This window comes from Dromaius novaehollandiae, chromosome Z (assembly GCF_036370855.1).
Source record: "Dromaius novaehollandiae isolate bDroNov1 chromosome Z, bDroNov1.hap1, whole genome shotgun sequence".
Lineage (NCBI taxonomy): Eukaryota > Metazoa > Chordata > Aves > Casuariiformes > Dromaiidae > Dromaius > Dromaius novaehollandiae.
In genome coordinates, this window is record NC_088132.1 from 73,858,489 (window position 1) to 73,885,848 (window position 27,360).

Here is a 27,360-nt window from a genome sequence, read left to right on the forward strand (position 1 = left end):
TCCCAGCACACCGTCCCGCGCGCTCCACTGGATGCCCCATCGGATGCAGGATGGACCCGGAGCTCCTGCCTGTCTGTGGCCTTCCAGGATGGCTTCTCCCAGCCTGGGACAGCCCCCAGCTTGCTGTACTCTTGCCTCCCTCCGGCCTCTGGAAGGGTACGGGGCTCCTTCTGGTCACCTTCCCCAGGCCAGCAAGGAGAAACACAGACACTACCTGCCGTCTGGGAAAAGGCAGACCCAGAGCGTATCCCCCAAACCTTGCTCGGAGGTCGCCTTCAGGAACAAGAGCATCTCTCTTGGCAACCAGGTTTCATGTCTGGAGGGCCCCATCGACCACAGCGCGACCCCCTGGTGGTGTGTGGCCTTTCGGCTAAGGCAGGGGCTCTGGAGAGACGAAGCTCACAGAGGCTGCTGCGGTGAAGAAATGATGGCTCCTCGAGGGGTGTGCAACCCCCCCCGCCAGGAGCTCAGCTCCTCTTCGCCAAGGAGTTCCCGTCACCACCAAACCACCAAAGCAGGGCCAGATGATGCCACTTCTTTCAGCACAGAGGTGGCTTGGGGCCAGTTGCTGCAGCTCCCTCGCGGTGGTTTTGGGGGAGCAGCCCCTGCTTTCTTCAGCAGCGCAGGCTGTGACAGGGCACCCCAGGGGTGCATCCAGGTCCCAGCCAGGCTTGGCTTCCACGCGGGGCAGATCTGAGCGCACTCCCCATGCGTGTGGGCCCCTAGCTGTCCTGCCACCCTTCATGGTCAGACAGCCTCCCCCTACTCGCGGCGGGCCCTGCAAAACGGCGGCGGCTGAGCCCTGGTGCGCTCAATACACTGATGGTGCTTCCTGAACTGTCAATCACCCGCCCTCCCCTTTTGATTGGCTGCACTGCTCGTTTCCCTTCTATCGGGCATAAGCCAATCGGTAGGCGACGTTGGAGAGGATCACCGTCGAGGCGGGCCATCCGTTCAATTTTCCCATTGGTCGATTTTTGCCATTGGCTGTCCGTCTCGTGTTGCTGGGTAGAGCAACCACACTGGGGAGGCGCTGTGATTGGCTGATGGGCTTTGCGCTTGCCTCGTGACGATTGGGCGGGGAAAAGAAGAGGGGAAGGGGGAGAGAAGGCAAAGAGCTTTTTTCTGCCTCCCCTCGAGTCCCCCCCATTTTTGCTTCCTGATTGGCTGAGGCCCTCGCCAGGCGGAATTTCCGATTGGCTAGCGCACGCTGTTGCTAGGCAGGCTGGCTGGCGCCGGGCGGAGCTGCCCCTTCCGATGAGTCGGCTCTGAGGTTCAGTCAGCGCGAAGCGCCCGCACCCGTCGCCGCCGCGCGCCTGCCCCGAGACCCGCCGCCGCCGTCGCCGCTGCCCGCCCTGAGGAGCCGCCGCCGCCCGCCTCCCCTCGCCCCCCGCCCCCCCGCGCCATGGCCTCGGGATCCGAGTAAGTGCGGGCCGCCGAGCAGCCCGCCCGCCGCCAGGCCGCGGCCTGGGCCTGGGCCTGTGCTGCGGCGCCGGGCCCGGCCGGGCCGGGCCTCCCTCGCCTCCCCTCACCGCGGGGCCGGGCCGGGCCGAGCGCGGGCCCGCTCCCGATCCCGCTGTGTCATGCAGGCCCCGAGGAGGCGGAGGCGGGGCCGGGGGGGGGGGATGGGCCGCTCCCCGCGCGCGCCCGGCCCGGCGCGTGCCCGCAGGGGGCTCCCGCGCGGCGCCGGGGCCCGGCTCGGGGCCGCGCCCCTCCCCCGGGGCCTCCCCGGGAAGTGTCGAGTCACGGCGGCCGGGCTGGGCCCCGGGGCCGGCTGCCGGGCCCGGGCCGTCCCGGCGGGGCTAGGCCTTCGCCAGGGCGGCCCGAGGGAGGGCTTTGTCTCCCGGGCCCCGGCGTGCGGGCAGCGGGGGGGACGGACGGAGAGGCCCCGGCTTCGTCCCCGGCGGCTCGGAGCGGCCCGCGGGCTAGCGAGTGACTTGGCATTAGGGGAGGCAGACATGTTGTGCCGGGCTGGCTTCGGTGGCAGCTGAGGCAATCTGCTATATTTTTCTCTCCGGTGTCTTGCCTCACGCTGCTTTCTGTTCCAAGGCTGGAGATCATCTTTCAGGCTCCTCAAAAATGAGTTGACTAACAGTGGTCTCTCGGCTCCCATCCCACGTGCGCAGGCTGCTTCCTTGGCTCCTGAGCGCAGTAAAAATAGAGCCTAAAAATAATTTTCCAAACCCGAGAACACTCGAAATGACTTGTTGGCCTTGCCAGAGGCACCTGCCTTCAGTCCCTGTAGTGTCCTTTGTTTACCTTCTCTTTTTCTTTTGCAACTCTTGAAATTTAGGCCAGCTCGGTCCTATTGAGTCAGCTCCAGCAAGGTGTGCCAAGAATTTAGTGTCCGTGGTAGAGCTTTTGTTGGAAGCGATGGTCTAAAAGGCATATTTTGAAGCCGAGTGAGTTGAACAGTGTCTTTAAAAATCAGTTTCTACCTTTGCAAAGTTCTCATCACATAGGTGTCAACAAAAGTTACTCTGCAACTGGAGGAAAAAAAAAAAAAAGGTAGGTGCAATTTTGGGGTCAATGCTATTGGCAGCCACCTTGCTGAATTGAGCTTGAGCACAGCATGTAGCATTGCAAGAGCTAGCAGAGAGTGGTTTTTAAAGAGATTTTCACTTTCCCCTGCATACCGGCCTGAAACAGTGTTTGGGAACTTGGCATCTCAAGCTCAGGTATGAACTCACTGTTAGGGTCTCCTATGTTGTTCCTGTAAGTAGACACCTCTTTCATTTGCTTTAGTGGAAAATTGTTTTGTGATTTTCTTTTTTTAATATCTGCCTGCGGAAAGTAGTTCTGTTTGTAACATAGATGTTCAGGTTTAGGACAGTAAGAAACTGTTGACAAGTTTGTCTCGAAGCAAGTTCGTGAGGGTGTTGGCTAAAAAGTCATACTGGCATACAGAAGATATGACTGCGTTCACTTTCGTTATGGAAGCTGGAATTGTTTTGTGTCTGTGACTGTTCTGCTGTATATTTAGCACAGGCTTCTGGGAACAGCGTAGTTCCCTAGTTTATGTGGAGTTCTGGAGATTGGTAGTTCAGAAGAATCTCTAATCACAAAGTACTTTGTCCTCACTCATTCGTACCCCAGTCTCTGGACTTTATCACATGTCAAACTAGGGGTGCTCTGACACAGAGAAAAGAGAAAGTGGCACAAGTTGTAATAAGTCATCCTGTTCCCCCCCTCCCTTGCTCCCCACCATCAAAGGGGCTGTGGGACTGTTTTACTGAAAAAGGAAAGAGAGAGGGCTAAGGATGGGAACTGGTGTTCAGGGCTAGTTCATATTCTCTTCAATTTTACAGACAGCTGGGGTCTTAGGTTTAAGATGGCCATTAATTGTGTTGGGATTTTGTCCTCACTTCTGGCCTCTGTCGAGTGGCAGGCTTGAAGCAGGCTGTGAATTTCCTTTTAATCCCTAAACAACTCTAAAGGTATGTTTTGTGTTCACGTTATCTTTTTTAAATCAGTGAAAGAAATTAGGGAGAGGGAAAGTAAAGTTTGTGAGGGAATTGACAAAATGGTTGAGTAGGGGAGATGATCTAAAAAATTTGGACAAGATTCTCTCTGACAGAAGTAGATGAAAACTCACTGGAGAACTTTAAAAATTACCTCGGTTAGCTGTCTGTTGTGGCCTGTCACTGAAGCTTACCACCGTGCACAGGAAGGTTGGCAGAAGAGAACCACTGTTCGTGCCATAGGCTTTCCTGTTTGATGTTCTCTGTTCAGTCTCTCCTTCCCTGATATGTAGATATTGGAGACTCTGTGAGGGTGACTGAGATGCACAAACATATTTTGCTCTGTCATCTCAGTTATAGCAAGAGGACCCCCCTGGAGAGATGCAATGAGGACAAATGGTGATGGTAATATTTTAGATTGCTACTGGAAGGCTAGCTAGTGCTTGTCTATCAGAGTCCTTATTCTTCTCTCTAGGACGAATAACATCACATTTCTACGTAGCTGTCCTGTAATTTCTTAACACCTTTGTTTCTTTGGCTGCAGAACTGTCAGATCAGGTAACTGAAGTTGACCCCATTCATTTAGATGCCTATATATTGTTCCTTGGAGACCTTTATTCCATTTTTTAGATGCATCCAAGCTTCTTAATTGCTTTAAGTGCAGTAATGTACTGACAACATTGATCTAGCCCTCACTTCTTACTTAGGGAACTCTGCAGATTCACAGTTCTTCAGTATTAAAATTTTTTTTCCCTCATATTCAGTGGAACTAAATGCACCTCTTGCTGTGCTGCTCAATACTGCTGTATTTTGAAAGCTATGTGAACTTTTTTTCCAGTTTTATACAACTTAAGTCTGATCTGTAAGTTTTCACCTGCTGCCCTATTCTTCTTCCGCTTACTTTTATCTTGGGTCCCTGTCCAGTTTTTAGGCTCTGATAATCTCTGCATCCTGAGGGACAGCCAGTCAGTCTCAGTGACAGTTTGTATAGCCAAAGTCTGGCAACGGTTTCTTATCGAGAGGCTTTTGGATCCACAGCCCACGTGCTGGGATGATTTACATTCTAACTTTGAACAGTCTAGGTAGGAGTATTGTTTCTTTCTGGTGTCCCTTAGTTCACATCTAGCTGCAGAGTTAATTTCCAGTGTCCAGGAGCTAATACCATTGCAAGGACTTTACAAGTAGTTTGTTATTTTTATCCACTGTTTCACCCACAACATCCATTAGCCTGGTAATTTATTGGTTCAAAATACCTTATAGCTCTGTTAATTTTTCCTGGGAATTCCTGACCTTCTGAGACTCTATAAATGCTTTGGGTTGAAGATGAGATTGATAAGCTCCTTTCTAGGTGTATCCAGTAGCCTTTCTTGTGTCCTTTCGGGTTTAAAGAATGTGTGTGGGTAATCCCCTGTAAGTTTCACATAGCCATTGAAGTGAATGGATGTTAATTTGTTACCTGTTGCACCCTATTTTAAAGAAGAAGGGAAAAAGGGAAGGGCAGTTCTGGAAAGTTAGGTTTAGTAACTGGTTGTTCTGTTTCCTTAAAATTATGTTGCCTCTCACTTGCAACATATTACCTATGTTACTAGGGCTTGTGTGAGCTTTCCAAAAGGCTTTGAAGCAAGCTGGCTGTCCTTAAATGCCTGTTTGTTATTGTTCCCCTTTTCTTTTAAGTTTCAGGGAAAGGAGCCAGTATCACATTGTCTGTCTTGGCAAGAGCTCAATCTTGACAGTGTCATAGGGACTTCAGGCAACGTCATGTTGTGCATATGTCATCCCTCTGCTTGCTGAAATGATGTAATTTTAAAGATGCAGTGAATGTAAGCACTGCTGCCACAGGCTTCATTCATACTTGGTAGCTGCTTGCTCTGCTACTTCTCCTCAAAGTTTGATCTCTCCCAGTTATTTTGTTCCTAAAAGAGCTACATGAAGCTAAAGTGTACAGACAATATCATTGTCCTCAAAGCTTTGTACTCCTCACTTTTTGCTGATGCTGGCCACTTAGGTCAAAGGAAGACTTTCTTTTTTTCTTTTTCTTTTCTTTTTTTTCTTTTTTTTTTTTTTTTGGTCAAAATCAAGCTGAACTGTGCATCATTTTCTGTTATGACCTTAGACATTGGTACATCTGGACTGCTTTGAGAAAGCAGTCCAATACCTAACAAGGGAAGTAACAGTCATCTGTTGCTCTTGCAGCTGGCTAATGTACAACTTGGAAGAGCTCCTCTGGAATCAATGGCTTCAAATTCTTATTTCTCTTATCAAATAAGCTATTTGGTGTATTAGATTTTGAAGGAAATGACAATTAGCTTTCCTTCATTTTCTTGCCCTTTTGTTTTCTCCATTTGGTCAAGGTAAATGAATTAGTTGCTGTGGTATACTGAGCTAGAGCTGCAGTGAATTCTGTGAAGGTTTTATAGAAATATCCAAAAATCCTCTCATTTTTCATGAGCACTTGATTATTTCTACTGGATTGCTAGGTTTAACTAATAGGCCTCCACAAACTAAACTCTTACAACTCCTCCTGTCTGGGGAGCTGCAGCACTGTGCTTTAATTCCCCTATTTATCTGGGATTTGACACCAAATAGACTTAAACTCTTGTTGCAGTTTCAACAGGGGTGGTTACATGCGATTTCAGATAAGTCTGACTAATTCTTTTAGGCAAAACATCTTACAGTCAGCAACATCTCACGGACCACTTCTTTTCATAGACAGCTTCATGGCTATTTCCATTTGAGGCTGGTAAAGTCTCTAGTATTTACTCTCAGAGAAGATTCTCTTTTCAGCTCCTCAAACTGTTGCCTAGGAAGAGTATTCTCCTTTGTCTCACAAATGGCTGTAGCTTCCAAAAGACCATATAGCAAAGAAATGGAGACCAAAACAGGGGGTGGCTGGAAAGGGAGGAGTGGTATCACTAGGACTCCTGGTGTCGCTCGGACCCCTAAGTTCTGTTTTCTTCTCCAGTTCTAAAGCAGATGACTTATCGACTGCGATTCTGAAGCAGAAGAACAGGCCCAATCGGTTAATTGTTGATGAAGCCATCAATGAAGACAACAGTGTTGTGTCACTGTCCCAGGTGCGTCATCCCTAGAAGCAAAACCTTAAATGTGGCTAACATGCAAGCTGCTGCTGTGCCTTACCTTGGAACATAAGTTTGCTACATGAATCTAAGTATTTATAATAAGAAGCTACAGCAGTTACAAGTGAGAGAGACAGGTCATCTTGTTTTCTAACACTCTTTCATGGTAAAATATGCTTTGATTCTGAACTTTTAGTATTTAGTCAAGCTTGAGACTTTATTCTGGCTATCCAGTGTAGTAGGATCCTCGGTCTTTGTGGATTTACTATATTGCTTTCAAGATGTAATTCTCCAAAGTCAAGTAGCTCTCCTTCAAATAGTTGAATTGTTGCTTTGTCAAAAGCTTGGACTAATGTTGTTGTTCTTTACAGGCAAAAATGGATGAATTGCAACTGTTCAGAGGAGACACTGTCCTGCTAAAAGGAAAGAAGAGGAGAGAAGCAGTCTGCATTGTCCTGTCAGATGATACCTGCTCAGATGAGAAGATTCGCATGAATAGGGTTGTTCGCAACAACTTGAGAGTGCGCCTGGGGGATGTGATCAGGTGAAGACGAGTTTGTTAACGTGCATATCCCTGGGTTGCCTAAATAATTTGCGCATGGGCTCTGAATTGATTCAGTCAGTAACAGAGGCAGTATCTGCAGGAAATAATCCTGTCTTCCAGAGATGTTTTCATGTGCATGTCTTACCTCAAGGACGTCAATGCAGTTTACTTTTGCATGTGTTGCATGTATATTTATTTAGATTAATGCTAAAAAATGATACTAATCATTCTTGAAGTCTCTTCAGCACTTTCACAAGCCTGGGTCTAAATGTTACTAAATCGAGTAGTTTAATTATCCCACCATTGGTACATTCTTCTTCCCCAAATTTACATTGTCAGATGAACTCACAAATTTTTCTTATGTGCTAAAACAGAAAATATGTGAAAAGCATTAAACAATATGGTAATTGATCTTATAATGCCTTTAGCTCAAGCACTGAACTGGTCTGTGACAAGCAGAAGTTAAAACTTGCTAGAAATGAGTGACAAAAATGGTTAGCAGTCAAATAGCAAGGCAAAAAAAATCCCCAAAGAATCCGTATGTTCCAATTTTTGTTACAAAAATAATTTAACATTAGTAATGCTTGCAAAAGCATTGTAGGAATTCTGTTGTGCAACACTTGCAGAAAGTAGTGGGGAAGCACTGAAACCCACATCTTGGAAAATGTTCCCATTGATTTATGGGAGACAGGTTATGTTCTGTGATGCAGGGGGGATGGACTCCTGAGCATTTCTTAAACACAGAAATTCTGATTTGCAGAAGGCTCTTCCTCCTGAGCATCTTGCTAATCTGGAATCTCCTACGTGTTTTGGGAAAATTGGCAGCTGGTTTCTGGCACTAGACTTCCTACGGTGAGATCAGGAATAATCTTTAAATGCAAAATGCATTTCATATGAACTTTATAGAGCAGAGGAATGAGGCTCTTCCACCATTCTCTCTACCACTGGAAGATGCCAGTTTAAAACACTAGTGTAGCTGGAACAGAACAGTGCTTTGAGCCAGGCTGGCTATATTTGTGGTTTAAAATAAAGGTGAATGCTTACTTTAAACTGATGCGAACTGGTTACCGTTGGAGTCATTTCTAGTGCGACAATTCAGCTCCTGTGCCCCTTCTCTGCTGGGACTGTGTCTATGGTGATTCTGAGCCTTCCAGATGTGTTACCAATTTTCTTAACCCTTTTTACAAGGGTCAGATATCTTTCATACCTCCTTGCCCTCAAGGTTTAACTTGTTGATACTTAATTACTTACTGTATTTATTTCCATGGCTTGGCCTCTGCCAAAACACAGGTTTCTGCTTTGATCACTTTCTGCTTGTGATCTCTCAGCTGTTTTCCTTCTGGCATGGTCTGTCTTTTCCTATATTCTTCCGCTGTATCTTCTCTGGAGAGCATGTGGTAAAAGGCTCTATTAAGAGTGTCTAACAAAGTAATGTATGAAAAGCAGCAAGTTTGGTGGTAGTTCTGTGTAGGCTTTTTTAGCTGGCGAAGCTGGTTTGACCTTTCTGCCTCCTTGCAGCAGTTTGCTGCTCTGAGCTATTGCTACAGTAATCTGTTGGCCTATACAGTAATACAATAACTGAAGTGCTTTTTAGTAGAAAAGGGGGAAGGGAAGCCTCTGCAAAGTGAGACTGACGGATATCTGACTGCAAGCTGCTTACCAATGATTGGTACTGAAAGCCTTTGCTCATAAGCAGAGTTATGAGCAACAGGGAGTCTATTTGAGAAGAGAGAGATGAAGAAAGAAAGAATTTCTCCCAGCTCCCTTTCCCTTACAGTTGGTCCAACAATAGCTCCCTGTAGAAATAAAAGGTAGCTGGTGACTCTCCCAACTGTTTAGGATGCATTAAGCTGTTTAGGATGCATTAGTAAACTTGCAAACTTTGTCTTGGTGGGGAGAGGGAGGCTGCAGAAGAGCAGGATGTAGGAAGAAGAGTATGAATCTGTCTAGCAGTCTTGGGGAGTGCTGAGAGAAATGAAGAAAGTGTGCAGTGTGAAGACTAGTTCTCCTACAGTGATGCTTATTACCTTGTCAATGCTGAGATATTCTTGAGCAGGCAGGAAGACTTACCAAGGCTCCGGAGAGTCTTTATTGGTATTCGTACTGGTTTGGGAAGAGATACCACGTGCCTCTCCTAGCTGAGGTGCAAGACTAGAATGATGTAGCTAACCGGAATTTTCTTCTGTTGCAGCATCCAGCCTTGCCCAGATGTGAAGTATGGGAAACGTATCCATGTGCTGCCAATTGATGACACGGTAGAAGGGATTACAGGAAATCTGTTTGAGGTCTACCTCAAACCATACTTCTTGGAAGCATACAGACCCATCAGGAAAGGTAATACCACCTGTTACTGAAGTCCTGATTACAATGGTTGTGATCTAGTCCTAAGACTGATTAAAGAGAAGCTCAAGACACATGCACAGATCTCTGTATAGCATTACGTTCGTATCTGTAGAACAAGATTTTGTTGATGCTGATTTAATTTCTCCTGACCTTCAGAAAAAAAGAATGATATCTACTGCTGGCCTAGTAGCCTGATGGCTCTCCTGGATTTTTTTGCTCCTTTGGCTATTTTGTGCTACATAGGATGGGAGAGTGTCCTAAAAGGCTCATGCATAATGCAGGACAAAATCTTGTTAAACTAAGTTGATATCAATTCATGGGATTGGGTGTTTGCCTGAATATTAGTCAGTTGGTCAGATGTACCAGCTGGCACTCTGACTAAATTCACTTCTTCAACGTAATTTAATTAGTAACTGGGAGAGGTGCACTTTTCAGAGTTGTGCTTGTAGCACTTCTACTGGAACAAATAGGTCCTAACAAAGTATAAGTATAAATTGAAGTTATCAAGCTCTTTTAGCCCAATATAGCCAGAAGTCACAGAGTGCAGTAGACAGAAGGTTAGGACATCCAAGGCTGCACTTCCCTTTGCATGGCTTCATGCAGGCTGGGACAGCCACCTGGAAGTAATTTCTTTGGTACGCTAATCACAAAAACAATAGATGGATAGTGGTTAGAGTGACGTTCTCTCAAGGGAGATAGCCAGCAGTTACTGCCTGTTAACATACGGCACTGGGAATCCACATGAGATTGTTTGGGATTTTATTGAGGTAATCTTGTGTTTTTGGGGTTCTTCTGCAAACTTTTCAAGCAGCCTTTTTTTGGTAATGGCAGCTCACCATTTCAGTCTGGCTTTGATTTCTATAGTCTCACTTGTGCCTTTCATTTGTGATTGCATGTTCTACTGTCCCTCTGCTGCACACTGGAAGCAGGCAGCTCTCTCTTAAATCAGTAGCCAGTTATTAAAGGAGGCAGGGGAAATAGAGCAGTTAGCACCTTAGTTTTGGGCCATATACTTAGCCTCTTTCATTGGGGCTGCTTGCATGTCAGTCTGTAACCAGGCAGATGAATCAAACTCAAATTGCCAAACAACTTGAATTTTTTTTTTTCTTCAGCTGTATCCGAATTATTTTTAGGAAGTTTTTCTTTCCTTAAAAAAAAAAAAGCAAGTTGCGAAACGGTTAAATTGAAAATGAATGGAAAATAGACTTGATTCCTTGCCTTTGATGGTGTTTGGTATCAAGGCAGAGAATTCTTTTCTCCTGTTTGCTGTTTGTTTTGTTCTGGATGAAATTTGAGAACTTCAACCATTACAGAGCCAAATGATGCTCCGGTAGTCATGGTGCACGCAGCTCTTGAATTTAAAGCACAGACTAGTGGTAAAACATCAGCAGCATATGCTTGCGTAACATACTTCTGCCTCCTCCGAGATTGCTGGTAGTACAAGGGTTGACATTTTGCAAATTTCAGTTGCAGCAGGCTACTGAATGTGGGATTTTGCAGGTGACATCTTCTTGGTGCGTGGAGGGATGCGTGCAGTGGAGTTCAAAGTGGTGGAGACAGATCCAAGTCCTTACTGCATAGTGGCTCCGGACACAGTGATCCATTGTGAAGGAGAGCCCATCAAACGAGAGGTAAGCAGAATCCTGCCATGCAGCTCTCCACGGAATCCACTTCCTCCAAAAAAAAACCCTGTTTCTGTGATGGCTCTGGAGAGCACTGTTTGCAGTTCCTGGTTTGGCATTTTGTTTATTGAATGCAATGGTTAGAAACCTTCAGTTTCAGGATACAAGCTGCTGAAATTAGGCAGAGAAGTGTGTTTCCTGTGTCCTTCCTCAGATGCTGAAATATTCATGGTTACGTTTTCTGAGGTGATGCCATGGTTTGGTCGCAGCAGGTTTTGCATCTGCTTTGAGATAGCTGATGATGGACTTGGATGCATCTTTTAAATCAGAAGTTCCCTTGAGCCATAGTAGGAAGGGCTTATGGTTGCTAAATTTCATTCCTTCAGAACAAAAAGCTTTTTCAATGAGAAACTTGAGATCTTTAAAAGGTTGAATTTTTTTCAGTCTCTTAAAGTATCTAGCTTTGAGCATCCCAAGCTTAAGGCTGCCTGAGTGGCTTGCCTGTCAGATCTTGGCCACTTTACCCTTACAGAGTAGGAAACTTCAGAGATATAAGCTAAGTTGGTTGTATACTTCATAAAACAAGTGCCTTTTTACTGTCTGTATCGGAGTGAGTGGTAGTTTGTGGCTAGCAGCCTTCTGGAAAGTTCACATCTATTTGACGTTTGTGAGACTGCATCTGGGCTCCGCGTGCTCCACAGGACAACGCAGACACAGATGGGGGCGAGTTCAGCTGAGGTCACTAAGATGATGAGGGGCTGGAAGTTGGGATGGACAAGGAGAGGCTGAGAGCAGTGGAGTTGTGCAGCCTGGAGAAGAGAAGGTGAAGGGGGCAATTGCCTGATAGGAAGGTGTAGAGAAGCTGGGACCAGGATCTTCTTGGAGGTGCTCAGGGACAGAATGAGAGCAATGGCACAAATGGGACCAAAGGAAATTCCCATTAAATATAAGGGAAAAATATTTCTGTATAAGGGTACTCAAATCCTGAAGCAGGGTCTGGAGAGAGTGGGAATGTCCGCTTTTGGAAACCTTCAGCCTTGATGGGGCCAGGCAGTTCAGGTCTGTAGGGTTTGGACTGAGGCCCCCTGAGGTCCCTCCAGCTTAGGTGATTTTATGATTTTACTGTGGCCTAATGTTGTGGATAAGAAAGGCCAGTAGAGATTTGCACAGCCGTTAGATGAATGGATGTTGTAGAGCTATTTTGGAAGCATTAGTTACAGTTGGTCTTATCTGCACGACTGGATCTTAATCTTAGCTACTGTATTCAAGTCAATTCCTGAAGAAAACACCATGTATGAGAACCATATGGTAGCTAGAATAATTTGAGTAGTTAGACTGAAATACACTTGTTCCTTAAACCATAACTGATATTTTGTACTGGGTTTCATTGTCCATTTTTATCTTCGTCAGCAATGTTAAAGGGTCACACACCTTGTCTTGGACTAATATCTCTAGGGAACGAACCTGTCAGCATAGACTATCATTCAGGAGGGCAGGCTTCATTCATTCCCGTAAAAGCCTTGGGGGCTAGGTGCATTCAGGTAGTCCCCACTGTATGTCTGGGAAGACAGAACTAGGAGTTGCCGATTACCGCAGGAAGACTTGAAAATGGAAATCCCAGAGTAACAAAGAAATAGCAACAAGCAAAACTTGTGGCTCGTCCCCTTTATAAGCCAGCACTTTGGGGTTCTGCGCTACTCTCTAGAGATTCCTGGGTTCTGTATACTGGGAGGGATTGAACTGTTGTTGTTTGCCTCAAATGTTTAATATATTTCCTTCCTGGTAGGATGAGGAAGAGTCACTGAATGAAGTGGGCTATGATGACATTGGTGGTTGTCGGAAGCAGCTGGCTCAAATCAAAGAGATGGTGGAACTTCCACTCCGACACCCTGCGCTCTTCAAGGCAATAGGGGTGAAGGTAAGGTATCCTGTGCGCACTGCGTGAATGAGTCATCTTGCCTTTGCTGACGACTTTTGATGTAGGAGGATTAAGAGGTATTGGGGGATAGGAATAAACAACCTGTGATTTTCCCCCCCCTCCCCCCCTTCTTTTCCTCTTGCTGATATATTGAGACGGTATTGCCTTAGATGTTTTAGACACAGAATAAAATACTAGAAATTTGTGAAGCAGAGTGATGCTTTGAATCAGCACTGTCAGTTATTGGCAAGGTTCTTGTTTCTGTGTCATGCAAACTAGTATGGATGTTGATAGTAATGCTAGGGTGGCAGCTGTTGCATGAGCTTGCATCACAGTTTTGGGTTGGCTTTATCAAACACTCCACAGTTTCACTGTGAAGCTACTTAGGCTTTCAGATATTAACTCACCACTTAAATCCCTCGGCTTTGTCCTCAGCCTCCTCGTGGAATTCTGCTATATGGTCCTCCTGGCACTGGTAAAACACTGATTGCCCGAGCGGTGGCCAATGAAACTGGGGCTTTCTTCTTCCTGATCAACGGTAAGTTTTGTGGCTGCGTTGGCCCCGAGTCTGCTTTGGGCTTATTCATCTAGCTCATGATAACAAATAGTATTGATAAGGCTTTTAGAGACATGTTGTCTCTGTGAGATCCTTCCTTACCTCTTTGACGTGTGGTTCTGGAGACACTTAGGCGCCACTCTTGTGGAAGTGTCTGTAGCAGCACTTTCCTTTAAGCTTGATTGTTTCATAGCAAAACAGTTGGAAGACAACTTTTTAATGCACTGACCTGGAGCCTGTCCACCTGGGTGCTTGTTTATGTTGGTGGGGGCAGAGTTAGGACTGAAGTGCTGACATTATTCTATGTATATGGGTGCAGAACACTTTTCTATCACTGCCAGCATGTTTCATTCAGAAAAGAAGATGGTTTGTACTGGATTTTATTTCCCTCAAATAAAGCAGAAGAGCTGTCCTGCTTCCCATAATGTTAATTGGGAGAAACTTCCCTCCAAGCTGTAATGGGTGCCTTGGAGCTAGCTGCCATTGACAGAACCTGGTACTTGATCACTCTCATCCTTGTAGCAGATAAGACAGGCACTGGTTTATGGCCAGTAAGGGCCAGATTCTAAATTTTCCTCACTGCTTTTCTGTCCCATTTTATAGTCAGTGTTGGAATGACTAAATGTGTGTATGTCATGACTGCAGCTTTCTTTCTAAGTTCAGTTACATAGACCTCTAATTTCAATTACATAGACGTGTTAGGTGAAAGCAAAGGAGTGTATAGCACAGTGTAGGGGTGATCTCAAGATGCAGGATGTAAGTGGGCAGTTTTTAAACATATGTAGCCCTTGTAATATGCTTCTTAAGTGTGCAGAGGGGACCACTGTATGCTAATGAGCCAGCCTTTTCTTTAGAGGCTTATGCTTCTGTTGTATAATAATGGTGTCAGAACTAGTGATATGTTCTTTATCTGCTAGTCCCAAACCTGGAACCTCAGGCAGTGTTGTAGGATAGGACTGGTGTGAACTGGTGAGTCACTTTTAATGTAACACTCAGGATCTGTCTGCACCAGTGGCTGCAGTTAGCTGACTTCAGTCAGCTGCCAGCTGTGCTCTGCTGAGGCTCAGATTACTTCTTCTTGGATCTTTTAGAAGAACACTTTTTCCTCATTACCACTCCCATCATCATGATGGAAAAACCTAAACAGAATAAATCTGTAAGTCTGCATTTCTTTTCAGCACTTGTAGGAGATCTCAGGGGACTGCTGCCCTTCTTTCTGGGTTTGATGTGTTCATGGAGGATCCCTTTTATTATTCTTTTTGAGAAGATTTTTTTTTTTTTGAAAATAGTCTCATTTATAGGCTCTTGCAGAGGGGAATATATACCTGTGTAGTGCAAGCTAAAAACAGCTTCAGTGTCTTGCAGCTTTTTCCTTCCCTACTCCAATAATTCATCACCATGTAGTTTGGTTGCTTCTCTTGAAAGCTAGGACTGGCATTAAGTGTGTTGTGACATATTGCGGAGAAGCTCACCAAGTGTGAAATAGGGTAAGGAAACAGGCAGCTAAAGGTAGCTCACTGACTAGCACTGCATTCTGATAGAATAAACTGATAACACCAGAATAATGGTAGAGAGTAGTGCTGCATGCTGTCCTTACCCGTACAGGTGCCACTTTAGTGAGAGTTTGGTTGTTAGTGTTTGCTTTGGCTAAAGATATAGACACTCCCATGTGATCTTTGTACTAAAAATATTCAGCTGAATGTTGAATTCATGCTGTATTTTGCAGGTCCTGAGATCATGAGCAAGCTGGCTGGTGAGTCTGAGAGCAACTTGAGGAAAGCCTTTGAAGAAGCAGAAAAGAACGCTCCTGCCATCATCTTCATTGATGAACTGGATGCCATCGCTCCAAAGAGAGAGAAGGTAAAGAAAGCGCAGTGTCCTTTGATCCTTTTTGGTAGTGGCTGACATAAACCTCAGCACTGGAGCATAAGGATAAAGCAGCGTTTAACTTAAGTTTAGTCAGACTTCAGAAGATTTAGCACCTGGAGCGAGATAGTTCAGGAGATTTCATAGTAGCTTGTGGTTGTAATACCCATCTGTTGTGGTGCAGTACTAGCTGTTGTGCCATGTTGTAGAGCTGTTAGTCTTACTGTTGCTTTCTCTCTCCATAGACACATGGAGAGGTGGAACGTCGCATAGTGTCTCAGCTGTTGACTCTTATGGATGGACTGAAACAGAGAGCACATGTGATTGTTATGGCAGCTACCAACAGACCTAACAGCATTGATCCAGCACTCAGGCGATTTGGTAACCAAGATTGCCATCTTTTCTGTGTATCTGATACTTTCCTACAGGTTATGCTTGGGGTCCTTGAAAATATTGAGCAGAAATTAACATAAATGGCTTCTGTATGTTTCATAAACTATTGACTTCTCTCCACCTGCTTGTTTGGAGTTTATTTCTAGACTTCCAGCCTTTGGTATCATTTTCTGTGCTTTATTAGGTTAGTACTTGTAGAAATAGCAAAATACTTTGACATCAAATGGTGTGCTAGCCTCTGTTAGGTGAGGCTGTTTCAAGATGCACTGAAGGAGTAAGTGGCTACTTAAAGGGTGTTCATGCTTCAAGTTGCAATAGGATCTGAAGTGTCTAACTTCTCATACTTTTATTGCTGAGAAATATGATAATTTGAGATCCAGGTTTGCAAAACTTCACAGTGAGAGTGGATGTCTGAGCAGTATGTAAAGACTAAAATAGCCATAGCCATGTGTCCAAATGGTCAAATGCCTAGTTATACATTTAAGAGGTTACTCTCTTCTGCAAGCTTGGCTGATTTGCTAGAGGCAAATGGTAGGTGTATGTATCCTAGGTAATATTGTAGTAACACACAGATTTCCATCCCTCCCCCCAGTTATTGGGGTTGTTTGTGCTTTTCACCACTTCGGTACTTCTGTGATGAGTACTGTATAAAGTTCTGAAAAATCTGTCTCTCGATATTTGCAGCCACTTCTTGTGCTGAGGATAAAAAGGTAGAAATGAACAAAAATGTCTCGTGGTATGTTGGTTATGGGAAGCTAATTTTCTGATAAGTGAGACTTGGAAAAAAAAAATACTGAACCAGTAACTCTGTGTTCTGTAATCTTGAACTCTAGTTAAAACAGTACTCTCAGTTTCCCTAAATAGCTAAATCCTTTCTTCCTTCTCTGATCTGACTTTGCTATTTTGATGGTATATGCTGCAGAGAAACTCAAAGCTCTGTCATTTTCTGGAATTGTACATGTCTGTGGCTTGTCGTCATCTTGTTCAGTCAGATGAAGGTAGCAACTGCAACCCCTTTAGTTCAGAGTCAGCAGCTTAACGTGTGTTTTGTACTCCCCAGGTCGTTTTGACAGAGAGGTAGATATTGGTATCCCAGATGCCACTGGGCGCCTGGAGATCCTGCAGATCCACACAAAAAATATGAAACTGGCTGATGATGTGGATCTGGAACAGGTGAGTAACGTGCTATTGGGAAAGCTTGTCTCTGCAGACAGAAGCTCCTAATGCTGTGTTTTGTAGTAGAAGAGTTGTTATGCTTTGATCATGTAAATGTCGCAGTTCATTTAGGAGGGCTGAGACTGGGTGAATATGTGATCTCTGGGCTTCCTTTAACCAGTTTACAAGTGACCAAAAGTCCTCACGCACTAGTTACAATGGCATGACTGAATGAAACAAACATCTGTCCAGTCTGGAAGTGCCTTGACACTGTCTTCCCAGGTTTGTTTGCTTGCATTCTTTTAAAATAAATAAATAAATAAAAGCAAGCCTGAAAGAAGTACAGAGTTAGGTGTGCATTATGGTGAGGCTGGAGCACATGTAAACTGGATGGTTCCCATCATCTCTGTCCTGAATGAAGTTCTCCAGTCCTCCGGGTTGTCTTTCTGTACCCTGTCTGAATTCCACTTGCAGCTTTGATCTCAGGTACAACAGCAGTGTCTCTGCCTGGTAAATGGGTGGTAGCACTTGTCTTTAATCCACAGCAGAGCGCTAATGTTCCTGTCCTCCAGAGTTTATTGTACCTCTGAGTGAGTGACCAGAGCATATATTGCCCTTGCAGAGTGCTTGCTCGTATCCCTGTGAGTCATAGCTGATGCTCTGCTTTCAGGTGGCAAATGAGACCCATGGCCATGTTGGTGCTGACTTGGCTGCTCTTTGCTCAGAAGCTGCTCTTCAAGCTATCAGAAAGAAGATGGATCTCATAGACCTAGAAGATGAAACTATTGACGCTGAAGTGATGAACTCTCTGGCTGTGACCATGGATGACTTCAGGGTAATGAAGGAGTGCTCTTCTTTTTTTTAGGCGCAGTGCCTAATTGCGTATCTGGAACATGTGAACATAGCATGCTAGAATTCATATAATGCCTTTTCTTTTAATGGTAGTGGGCTCTAAGCCAGAGCAATCCTTCTGCTCTTCGGGAGACTGTGGTGGAGGTGCCCCAAGTTACCTGGGAAGATATTGGTGGCCTAGAAGATGTAAAGAGAGAACTCCAGGAGCTTGTACAGGTAAGAGCTTCTGACAGATCTTTGCCCAGTGAGCTATAATAATAAAAACCAGAACCTTTTCAAATTCCTGTTTGGGTTGGGAATAGGGCGAATGCAGAGCTTTGATGGTATTTGCTTGCAGTGGACTGAAAATACCATGCTGTTTCCTCTCAGTGAACGTAGGGAGGGGAGGGTGTTGGAAAGCAACATCCGACTTCTGTCAGTTGAATCTACATTGACCTCTTTCATGGACTTTCTGCTACATGCAGAAATGGCCGCAGCAGTACTTCTGCTTCTTTTCCATGGAGGCCATCAGTGGGAACACTGCTGAGAATTCTGTTAAGTGGTCATTTCTATGCTAGAAAGTGAATGCAGGTACTCATACAGCGAGCCTCTGAAGGGCTTTCCATCAGTGTTATGTAGGAACAGGTGAGAAGTATTCGTGAAGCCTTCCATGAAGAGAGAGGCTGGGACATACTGTCAGGAATGGTTTGTGTAAAGTTTCTAGTGCCAGCATTGAGGTGGTTTGGTTTTGATATGCCCTTACTTTCAGTTGATGCTGTAGGAACACCCTATCTATGAATAAAAGAATCTCTTTTCCTTTCTTATTCAGTCTAATTTTCTGGCATTAAAATTATCACCTAGTTCTGACCTTGTTGCTGGGGATACGTGCCCACCTCAAAGACACCTTGGCTGTCTCTGGAGGGCAGAGCTGAATAGATCAGATAATTAGTTGTTCCCTTTTGCTTCTGCAGGGTGGAGTGAAGGCACACAGCAGGGGTTAAGTGTGCTGGAAAACTACCTAAAATGATACTTGCTTTTAGGGGTGGTAAATAGGACATTTAAGGCAGTTCTACAATATACCTGTGGTGCTTTTCAAACCAGCTCTCATTTGATGAAAACTCCATTAGCACCTAGAAGCAGAATCTTGTGTTTAACCCATCGGAAATGTCAGGCATTTGTTCTGGTAGGACCAAGGTACAGGTCTGTTTTTGGCTCATTACAAGATGTTTCTTTCAGTATCCTGTGGAGCACCCAGACAAGTTCCTCAAATTTGGCATGACTCCATCCAAAGGGGTTCTGTTCTATGGGCCACCCGGTTGTGGTAAGACACTGCTGGCCAAAGCCATTGCCAATGAATGCCAGGCAAACTTCATTTCCATCAAGGGGCCGGAGCTGCTCACCATGTGGTTTGGCGAGTCTGAAGCCAATGTGCGCGAGATCTTTGACAAGGTAAGCATTCCTTCTGCCCCCTGTACTGTGTTTGTGCTCAGATGCCCCAGAATGTCATTTTCTACTGAGCCTAACTTAACTGTCCTGGTTCTTCTTTGTTGTGTCTGGTATTTCCCCACTTATTCTGTGAGCACCTGCTGCTCTCCTGACTTTAAGAAATCAATCCTTTTGGCAACATAACTGTTTAAATGGTTTCTTCCTGCTATCCTTTGCGTCGTTGTTGTTGGTTGATAAATGTTTAAGTGCCTTAGCAGTGGGGCTAGGTTAGGATGGTGTAGATATCCTCCAAATCCCTGAAAACTTATTTCGAAACCTCATGAGCCATCACCTTTTGCAGACGTTCAAAATGCCCTACAAGTTCTTATACCGCATTAAAAGCGGCTTAGGAAGGAGTTCACTCCTACTGCCCAGTTTCCTCTAGGTTCCCTCCTGTTCCGGCACGTATCTGCATGGATCAGCTTGTGAATCCTCATTCTAAGGATGGAGAATCCTCTACCTCTTCTGGCCTGTGTACCGGTGTTTGAGATTTCTCATTGTGAAGAATTTTTTTTTCTGTATTTCTAATTGGAATTTCCCTTGCAGCAATTTGTGCCTGTTGCGTCTTGTCCTTTCACTGCACACCTCAAAGAGGAATCTGGTTGCTTCTTCCCCATAACCACCCATTAGGCACCTAAGGGCAACGACTGGATCCTGCCTTCCATTTGATGCGTCTGACTTGATTACTGATACTTAAGTGCCTAAATAACCAACTGACATCCCTAGATCTTGCAGGGACAGCTCTGGTCCAGGCAAAATGGCTTCAGCTCTCCCTCTAGGCATTGGAGTTACCACCTTTCTACTTGGTTCACAATGCTCCCAGCTTTGGGGAAACACAGGGGTTTGTGTGGCAGGAGATTATTTCAGAGCAGCTCCTCCAAGCTGTCCCTGAGGCAGCAGTGCTCTAGTGCTCCTTTGAGCTGCTTTAATTTTAGAGTAGGCTTAGTGTGAAATCAGTGTATTTCTTGTCTAGTGGTACTTAACAAGCAGGATCTGTACCTGTTTGCTTTTTGTAGGCCCGCCAAGCAGCCCCTTGTGTGCTCTTCTTTGATGAGCTGGACTCCATTGCAAAGGCTCGAGGTGGGAATATCGGAGATGGTGGTGGTGCTGCAGACCGTGTTATTAACCAGATTCTGACAGAGATGGATGGTATGTCCACCAAGAAGAACGTCTTCATCATTGGTGCCACCAACAGGCCAGACATCATCGACCCAGCCATCTTGCGCCCTGGCCGTCTGGATCAACTCATCTACATCCCCCTGCCTGACGAGAAGTCCCGGGTGGCTATTCTTAAAGCCAACCTGAGGAAATCACCAGTTGCCAAGGTAGGATCTGTGCCCTGACTGGTTGACTTGAGTTTTGGTGCATGCTTCAAATGTTCTTCACAAGCTTGGGACAGAGCAGAGGGCTGGTGACTAATCCATGCAGTACAAAGCTGGGAAACCTTCAGCGCCTGAATGACAGAAATGAGGGGATGGGAGGGAGGCTTGAGCTTTGAATCTAGGTATCAGTGAAACCAGGTGTCAGTGACACATAGTTACTGGGTGTGTGTAGACACATGAAGTAGCACAGCAGGTCTTAATCACATAGTAGAGTTCAGCTCATGGTGCAGGAACAGGAAAGCTGGGAACCAGCATTTTACAGAAGATAGAAAAGATTCTTGTACTTTAGAAGAAAAGTAGATGTTGAAAATAGGGAAGGAAAATGGAAGTTGAAGAGGAATCGTCACAGTAAATTGGTACTGAACTTTTATCACAGGCAAGAGCCATGCCCCTTTCCCAGGGAGCAGGCAAAAATGCAACTGGCAGTGCTATTAATCAGAGAAGAGCAACTGTCAAGCAAGAGCTCAGGCTGTTGTATGTCAAACTTACCTTTTCAGGCACTGTCAGGAAGGAAAGCTTGAAAGGAGGTTATGGCACTACTCCGTCAGTTGAAGGGAAGGAGGAGGGTTGGTGATCCTGTCTCTCCGTGCCCCTTCTACGTGCCTGTGCTCTGTGCTTCCTTCTGAAGTGTTGTTGCTGCTTTCTGTGGCAGAAGGGTCTCTTGCTGGTGACATGAAATGCACCTGCAGGTAGTGCTCTCTGCTTGTTACCTCCTGAGCTAGTGACTCCAAGGCATTACTGTGTGTTGTAGCCTGACACTATTTCTTTTGACCCCTCATGCTGACATCTGAGTGAATGGTACCCTTAACCCAGAAGTCAGCTTGCTTCTCCTTGAAGATGAACAGTGCAGAGGCATTTGTGGTCACTTTGCAGAGTCTTCATGAACATGTGAGGAGTGTGGCCTGCTGTTGTGTGTAGTTAACCTTTCCCAGAAACAAGAGCCTTCATAACTAATCTTCTAACGCTGGTCAGAGTTAAGGTGGTACCTTGGTACCATAGGGATTTAAAGGCACCTCTTTGTCACCTGGGAGCGTGGGGTATAAAGGACAAGCCTTCTGTGTTTTTTTCCTAGGATGTCGACCTGGATTTCCTAGCTAAGATGACCAATGGCTTTTCGGGAGCTGATCTGACAGAGATTTGCCAGCGTGCCTGCAAACTGGCCATCCGTGAGTCCATTGAGAGTGAGATCAGGCGAGAACGTGAGAGGCAAACCAACCCTTCTGCCATGGTGAGTGAGGCACCTCTGAGCTTTCCCTGCTCGTGAGAGATAGGCAGCCCACCCCTGCCTGTGGGTGAAGCATGATGAGTTCCTGCCTGTAATCCTCACATGGGGACGAGTAGGCTCTCGGCACAGAGCACTGAGCTGGAGCACTTTGTTCTCTTCTTGTGGGAAGGTGAGGCCCTGCTAGTGTGCCTCATCATTGGCATTACTCAGAAGGCCCCTGCTGTGGCTGTGACTCACTGTCTACTGCAGTGTCCCTCTCTAGCCCCTGCCTTGGCTGGTGTCGGAGCATCCTGGCCCAGAGGGAGGCTGTGGGCAGGTGCCTGGCTGCAGAGCTCAGGGAACGCATCTCATCTGGGCCCTCTGTCCCACGCAGGAAGTGGAGGAGGACGACCCGGTTCCTGAGATTCGCAGGGATCACTTTGAGGAGGCCATGCGCTTTGCTCGCCGCTCTGTCAGTGACAACGACATCAGGAAATATGAGATGTTTGCACAGACTCTACAGCAGAGCCGTGGCTTTGGCAGCTTCAGGTGACCAGGAGGGAGGGGGAGAGGGCAGTATGACTCAGCTAGCCTCAAGAGCAGAGTGTCGAGGGTGGCTTAGCTGTATGCTGGGTAGTGATCCCCTCTTCCACCACTTTTTCCCCTTCTCCTCAGTGCATACAGCAGCTAACTGAGTGCAGGGCCGGTATAGGCTGTGCTACAGGCCAGTTGCAGCTGCTCTGTTAGTGCTCTTGAAGGGCATCTATATTGAAGAGCCTTTTTCCTTTACTGCAAGCAACATCTGGCCATGATACAAGCCTTTTGCATGATCTGCCGTAAGGCTTCTTCCCATTTCACCCCTCTGCCCTACTTGGCACCTGGGTGTTGGTGTGGAGGGAGGGGACTGTGCTGAGCTGTGAGGAGGCTTTTGAACAGCATCTCTTCTCTCCCCTTCTGCACCGTTGCATGCAGGTTCCCATCAGGTAACCAGGGAGGCGCTGGTCCGAGCCAAGGCACAGGAGGTGGCAGCGGGGGCAACGTGTACAGTGAAGACAATGATGATGATCTCTACGGTTAACTCGCTGTCCTCGGTGGACCAAACTCCAAATCAGGCCACGTTGTACAGGGAAAATCCAATGTTCAATGGACTCTCGGCTTCTTCATTCCTCAGTCAGAACCAGTGTAGCTGCGCGTCAGACTTTGTACAGGGAATGTTTTCTGCAAACACAGATCCACACCGATGTTCAGTTGGGAGGCAGACAGTGAATTAACAAGGAGGGGAACCGACTTAATTTCTGAGAAATTTCTGTTCTAGTTTATGTGGCAGAATCAGCAGCTTTAGCAAAGGGTACAACGCTAGCCTGTATAAAAAAACCCCACAAAAATAATAAAAAAAATAATAAAAATCCCACAAAACTCTAGTCAGGCCCTGGCAATTCCTTTGTGAAAGCTCTCTAGTTAATGAGGTTGCTCTTCATTCTTAAGTCTTTATGTTTGTGTTAACAGAAGAAAGGCACTGGCTTGGCAGCCTCTTTCCTCTGCTAGTACTTGGCCGCAAGCACCAAATAAGAGAGCACCATTGCTTGTGGCAGGTATGTGGCGTTCCTTCCCGAACGCTAGCTGTGAGCTGTCGCATCTCCTGCTGCTTTGGCTCCTGCGCAGCAGCCTAGCCCAAATCCCTGTGTGTGCTTTCAGCTCTGGTGCTCTCCCTGCCGGGCTGTTGGACTCTTGCAGGCAGGAATCCTACTCCAGCAATTGCCTTTTCATCCATCCTGCCCAAAGGCAAGTGCGAGAGGGTTTTTGACCTGTGGCTGGAGGCTGCAGTGCAGCATGACCTGAGCGTGGTTAGGGAAAAGAGGAGCCTCGTGGTCCAATGCTATAGACAGCAGTTTCATCTTCCTCTGCCTCTGCTGAAAGATTTCCTTCCCATTCAGCTGAAACAATTCACGTCTGCCCTTGGGTTTCTGATGAAGGGCTTGGCTATTTTCTGTCAACCTCCTTACCTTCCCTTTGTTGCTCCCCATATGCAGCAGCCAGGTTTTGATCATGGTTCTTGTACTTGTCCTTCCTTTCCTTCTGCAATTTATTCACCCTTCTCTGAACTGTGAAATGTGCCACTGCTGTGCTTTGCAGTGTTGTATGTGAGAGAAGCCCAGGTCTGACAGCTTGTGGTTGCACTGTTCCCTTCACTTATGGCTGTGGTCGTGCTGCCCTGAAGCCCTTGGGAGTACCTGCTAAAGCAGGTGAATGGCTCAGACAGCAGAGGAGCTCTCGGAGTGGAGCTGTCACAGGAAGAGCAGCTGCAAGCTTGATCCTATGTTGCTTGTAGTTTGGACTCCTCCCTGAAGTTCCTGATAAGCCAGACAACTTGTAAAAAGCCTCCTGCTTTGTACAGTTGTTTTTTCACTTCCACTCTGCTTGGTAGTGGGGCTGGCTTTAAAACAGAGGGAAGAGTGGTGGCTCTAGGTGCCTATTGTCCATGCTCCTGACTGGAGGGGTAGCATGCAGGGAGGGTTCAGGGCCGGCAGGGGCTGGTGTGCTGACTGATGTGTTGCTGTCATGAACAGCACTGCTGCAGAGACTGTAGCTTCAAGTCAGCCCCTTGTTGCTGGTCTTTGCACATCTTATGAAACTAGCACCTGTGCTCATCCTCCAAGAGTGGTCCAGAGGCTGGGGGCTCCTTTGACCCTGGAGAGCTGGGGATGCTTGTCCGTGGCTGTATTTGCTTCTTTCAGTGAGCTGAACCTGCAGCTTTGGCCACCAGCCTGTAAGAGCAAGGGAGGTGTGTGTGGGGAGCAGCCCAGTGAGGGGGGAAAGTACGTTGGCTGATGGCAGGAGACAGTTAGCTGGCCTGCACAGGGAGGTTTCTCTCATTTCTGAGCTGTGTGAAGGGGTGTTTGCAGCATGGGCTGTGAGCCTCTTCCTTTCCAGGCTTGTATGCGAAGTCCTGTGGTTGGTGAGGTGTCCCTCACTGTCTGTCTCTAGATCACCCAGGTTTGGACTGGATTAGTGGTATTTGGGATGTGTAAGTGGACAAGGGAAGACCTGCTGTGACAGATGGGCTGGTGAGCAAAAGGGAGCCTGTTTTGTGAACACAGAAGTGGTGGAGCTGTCTGGATATGGCCCAGCTCCTGAGAGCAAGGGGGAGATCCTGTCTAAGCCAACAGACCTTGGCTGTAAGATGCATTGTTAGCTTTTGGGGAGGGTTGCGTGAACTGAGGCCTATGCAAGGATTTTTGCAAAAAGCAAGAGGCTTAAATGTTAGGTTGTGGTGCCAACGATTGCAGTAGGGTGCCTGCAGGCCTTTGGAGGCTGAACCTTGCTGGGGATAGTGTGTGGTAATCTCTGCATGAGTTGTGCAGGGCCCAGGCTGTAAAGACAAGCAGATCTAGACGGGCTCCATCAAGCCAGCTAGATTTAAGGGGCGGAGTGGGGGGAAGAGAGATGAGGGGAGTCTCAAAATAGCAAAAGGATGGGATCATCACAGAGAGAGGGCTCGTTCCTTGTGACATTGTGTGGGTAGCAAGCGGGAGAAACACACCAAAAGTGCGAGCGAACTTTGCTTAAATAGCATGAGCTCCTGGCCGAGACCGTAGCGGGATGCGGGGAGCAGACCCTGAGGAGGCTGGGCAGCCCCTGCTCAGGTGGGTTGGCCTAGTTTTAAAGCTGGCAGAGCTGCCGGCCAGGAGCAGTCTTGCCTTGTCCTCACGCCAGCTCAGTTCAGTGCCATGGAGCTGCCCGCCAGCAAAGCAAAAGCCGCCAGTTTATGTGGATGTGGTTAGTGCTGCTGCTCTGCAGTTTGCACCTGCCAGTGGGTTCAAAGGTCTCCCAAACTGTTTGGAAAGCGCCGGTTGTCTCCTCCTGCAGGGATGCAGTTGGGGGTGCCCGAACCAGCTCTGCCTCCTCCGTGCAGCCAGCATCCGTCTGGCTACAGTGAAACCCGCAGCCTCGGCTGCTTTCAGATGATGGGGTTGGCCACCCTTCCCCAGCTGGGATGCGTGTCCTGCACCAGCACCAGGGCCTCTCTTGCACACCTCTAAAAGCCTCCCCAAGCTCTGGCAGCTGCTGAGTTTCTTCCTCCCTGCCTATTTGGGAGCTCAACCAACCCTCTGTGCTCTGTGAGCGCTGCCCCCACGTCGGCCCTGGCAGCTCTGCGGGGAGCCTGCTGTGAGTGTCCCAGGTCACCCTGGCCAGTGCCAGGCGAAAGCAGGGGCCAGAGAAAGAGGCAGAGGGGTGAGCAGGGTGCAGGAGCACTGAGGGGTGAAACCCTCATCTTTCTTTCCCCCTCCCCAGCCTGCCCCATGTGGGATATGGCTTCTGGATGGGGCCAGCACCCACGGGAGCTGCAGTGGGTTTGCCCCAGCCCGTGCCCTTTCCCAAGGTGCGAGAGCCTTCTCACTGCAAACCTGGGGCAGGGAGCACCTGCTGCACCCTTGGCCCAAGCCTGGCACCTTGCTGGGAGGACTGGGCAGCCCCAAAGGGAGCTGGGGAGACAAAGGGGCGAGTGGCAGGGATGGCCAGGACAGGCTGTCGCCCTGGATGGGGCTAGTTTAGCTGCGGGGGTAGCTGAGGCCAGCCCTGGCCTTGCTGCTGCATTTGGCACCTCCTTGCACCCCGCTGCGATGCACCGTGCAGCCCCAGAGACATGGTCCCCGTGCCCCAGCCCCACTGCCAGACCGCACTGGCTGCTCTCTTTATACTTTATGATTTTTATTGTTAGTTTTATTAATAATTTCATTTGGTGCACAGCTCCAGGAGAGGCTGTCAGTTGTCTTATGTTTAATCTGTTTGATTCAAGCTGACCAAGCCAGGAAATAAATTGATACTTCTACCTATGCAGCTCCCATTGACTTGCTTATTTTAAATGCCATAGTCAGCTACAGTATAAATGGGGTAGCACAGGCCATACAAGCCCCCCGGGGGCCACAGCCCAGCCCCTGTGGGTGCAGGATGGGGGCCCCAGGACCCAGGGTTGGGGATTAGAGGCTGGTTCATGACTCAAGGGCTTGGGGCCCTCCTGCAGCACCCCAAAAATCTCCGGGCTAAGCAGGCTCACCTGCCAGCAGAGGGCAGACGATGGCCACACTTGGCACAGCCCGAGTCCCCAAATCCCAGCCTGGGCCTTGCACAGCCGCCCCGTGGACATCCCTGCCCCGTGGCTCTCCCTGCCCCATGGGCACCCCCCCCCCCATGGACGTCCCCACCCCATGAACATGCCTTGCAGCAGGGGCTTTCCCACAAGGTGGGCATCCTTCCTCCATGGGCATTCCTGCCCCACGGGCATCCCCACCAGCACTGCCGGCCCCGTGGGGCTGCACCTTCTGACTGTGCTGGCTCTAATCACATCCTGCCCAGCTGCTCCTGGCCATGAAATCTGTAAGGGTTTTAGGTTTAGTTTGGGGGCAATTTCCCAGTGCTGAGCTCTTGCCTAGGATGGAGGCAAGAAACTTGGCACAGCCAAGAAGAGCCTGTCCCCAATGCCTCGCCCACCCCATCAGGCCACTGCCAACAGCAAGGAGCCCC

General features: G+C 47.4%; 1 protein-coding gene across 1 annotated transcript; it reads left to right on the plus strand.

Annotated features, from left to right (window-relative positions):
• The first annotated feature begins 1,220 nt into the window (after positions 1 to 1,220).
• On the plus strand, positions 1,221 to 23,258 carry LOC135325042 (transitional endoplasmic reticulum ATPase). The gene is made up of 17 exons (XM_064502438.1): positions 1,221 to 1,422; positions 6,424 to 6,535; positions 6,910 to 7,082; positions 9,274 to 9,416; positions 10,926 to 11,056; positions 12,834 to 12,965; positions 13,401 to 13,503; positions 15,248 to 15,381; positions 15,633 to 15,768; positions 16,841 to 16,953; positions 17,606 to 17,770; positions 17,881 to 18,003; positions 19,003 to 19,215; positions 20,268 to 20,576; positions 21,706 to 21,861; positions 22,232 to 22,386; positions 22,810 to 23,258. The coding sequence occupies exons 1-17, from the start codon at positions 1,406 to 1,408 to the stop codon at positions 22,913 to 22,915; spliced, it is 2,421 nt and encodes an 806-aa protein (XP_064358508.1). The 5' UTR covers positions 1,221 to 1,405; the 3' UTR covers positions 22,916 to 23,258.
• Positions 23,259 to 27,360: the final 4,102 nt, after the last annotated feature.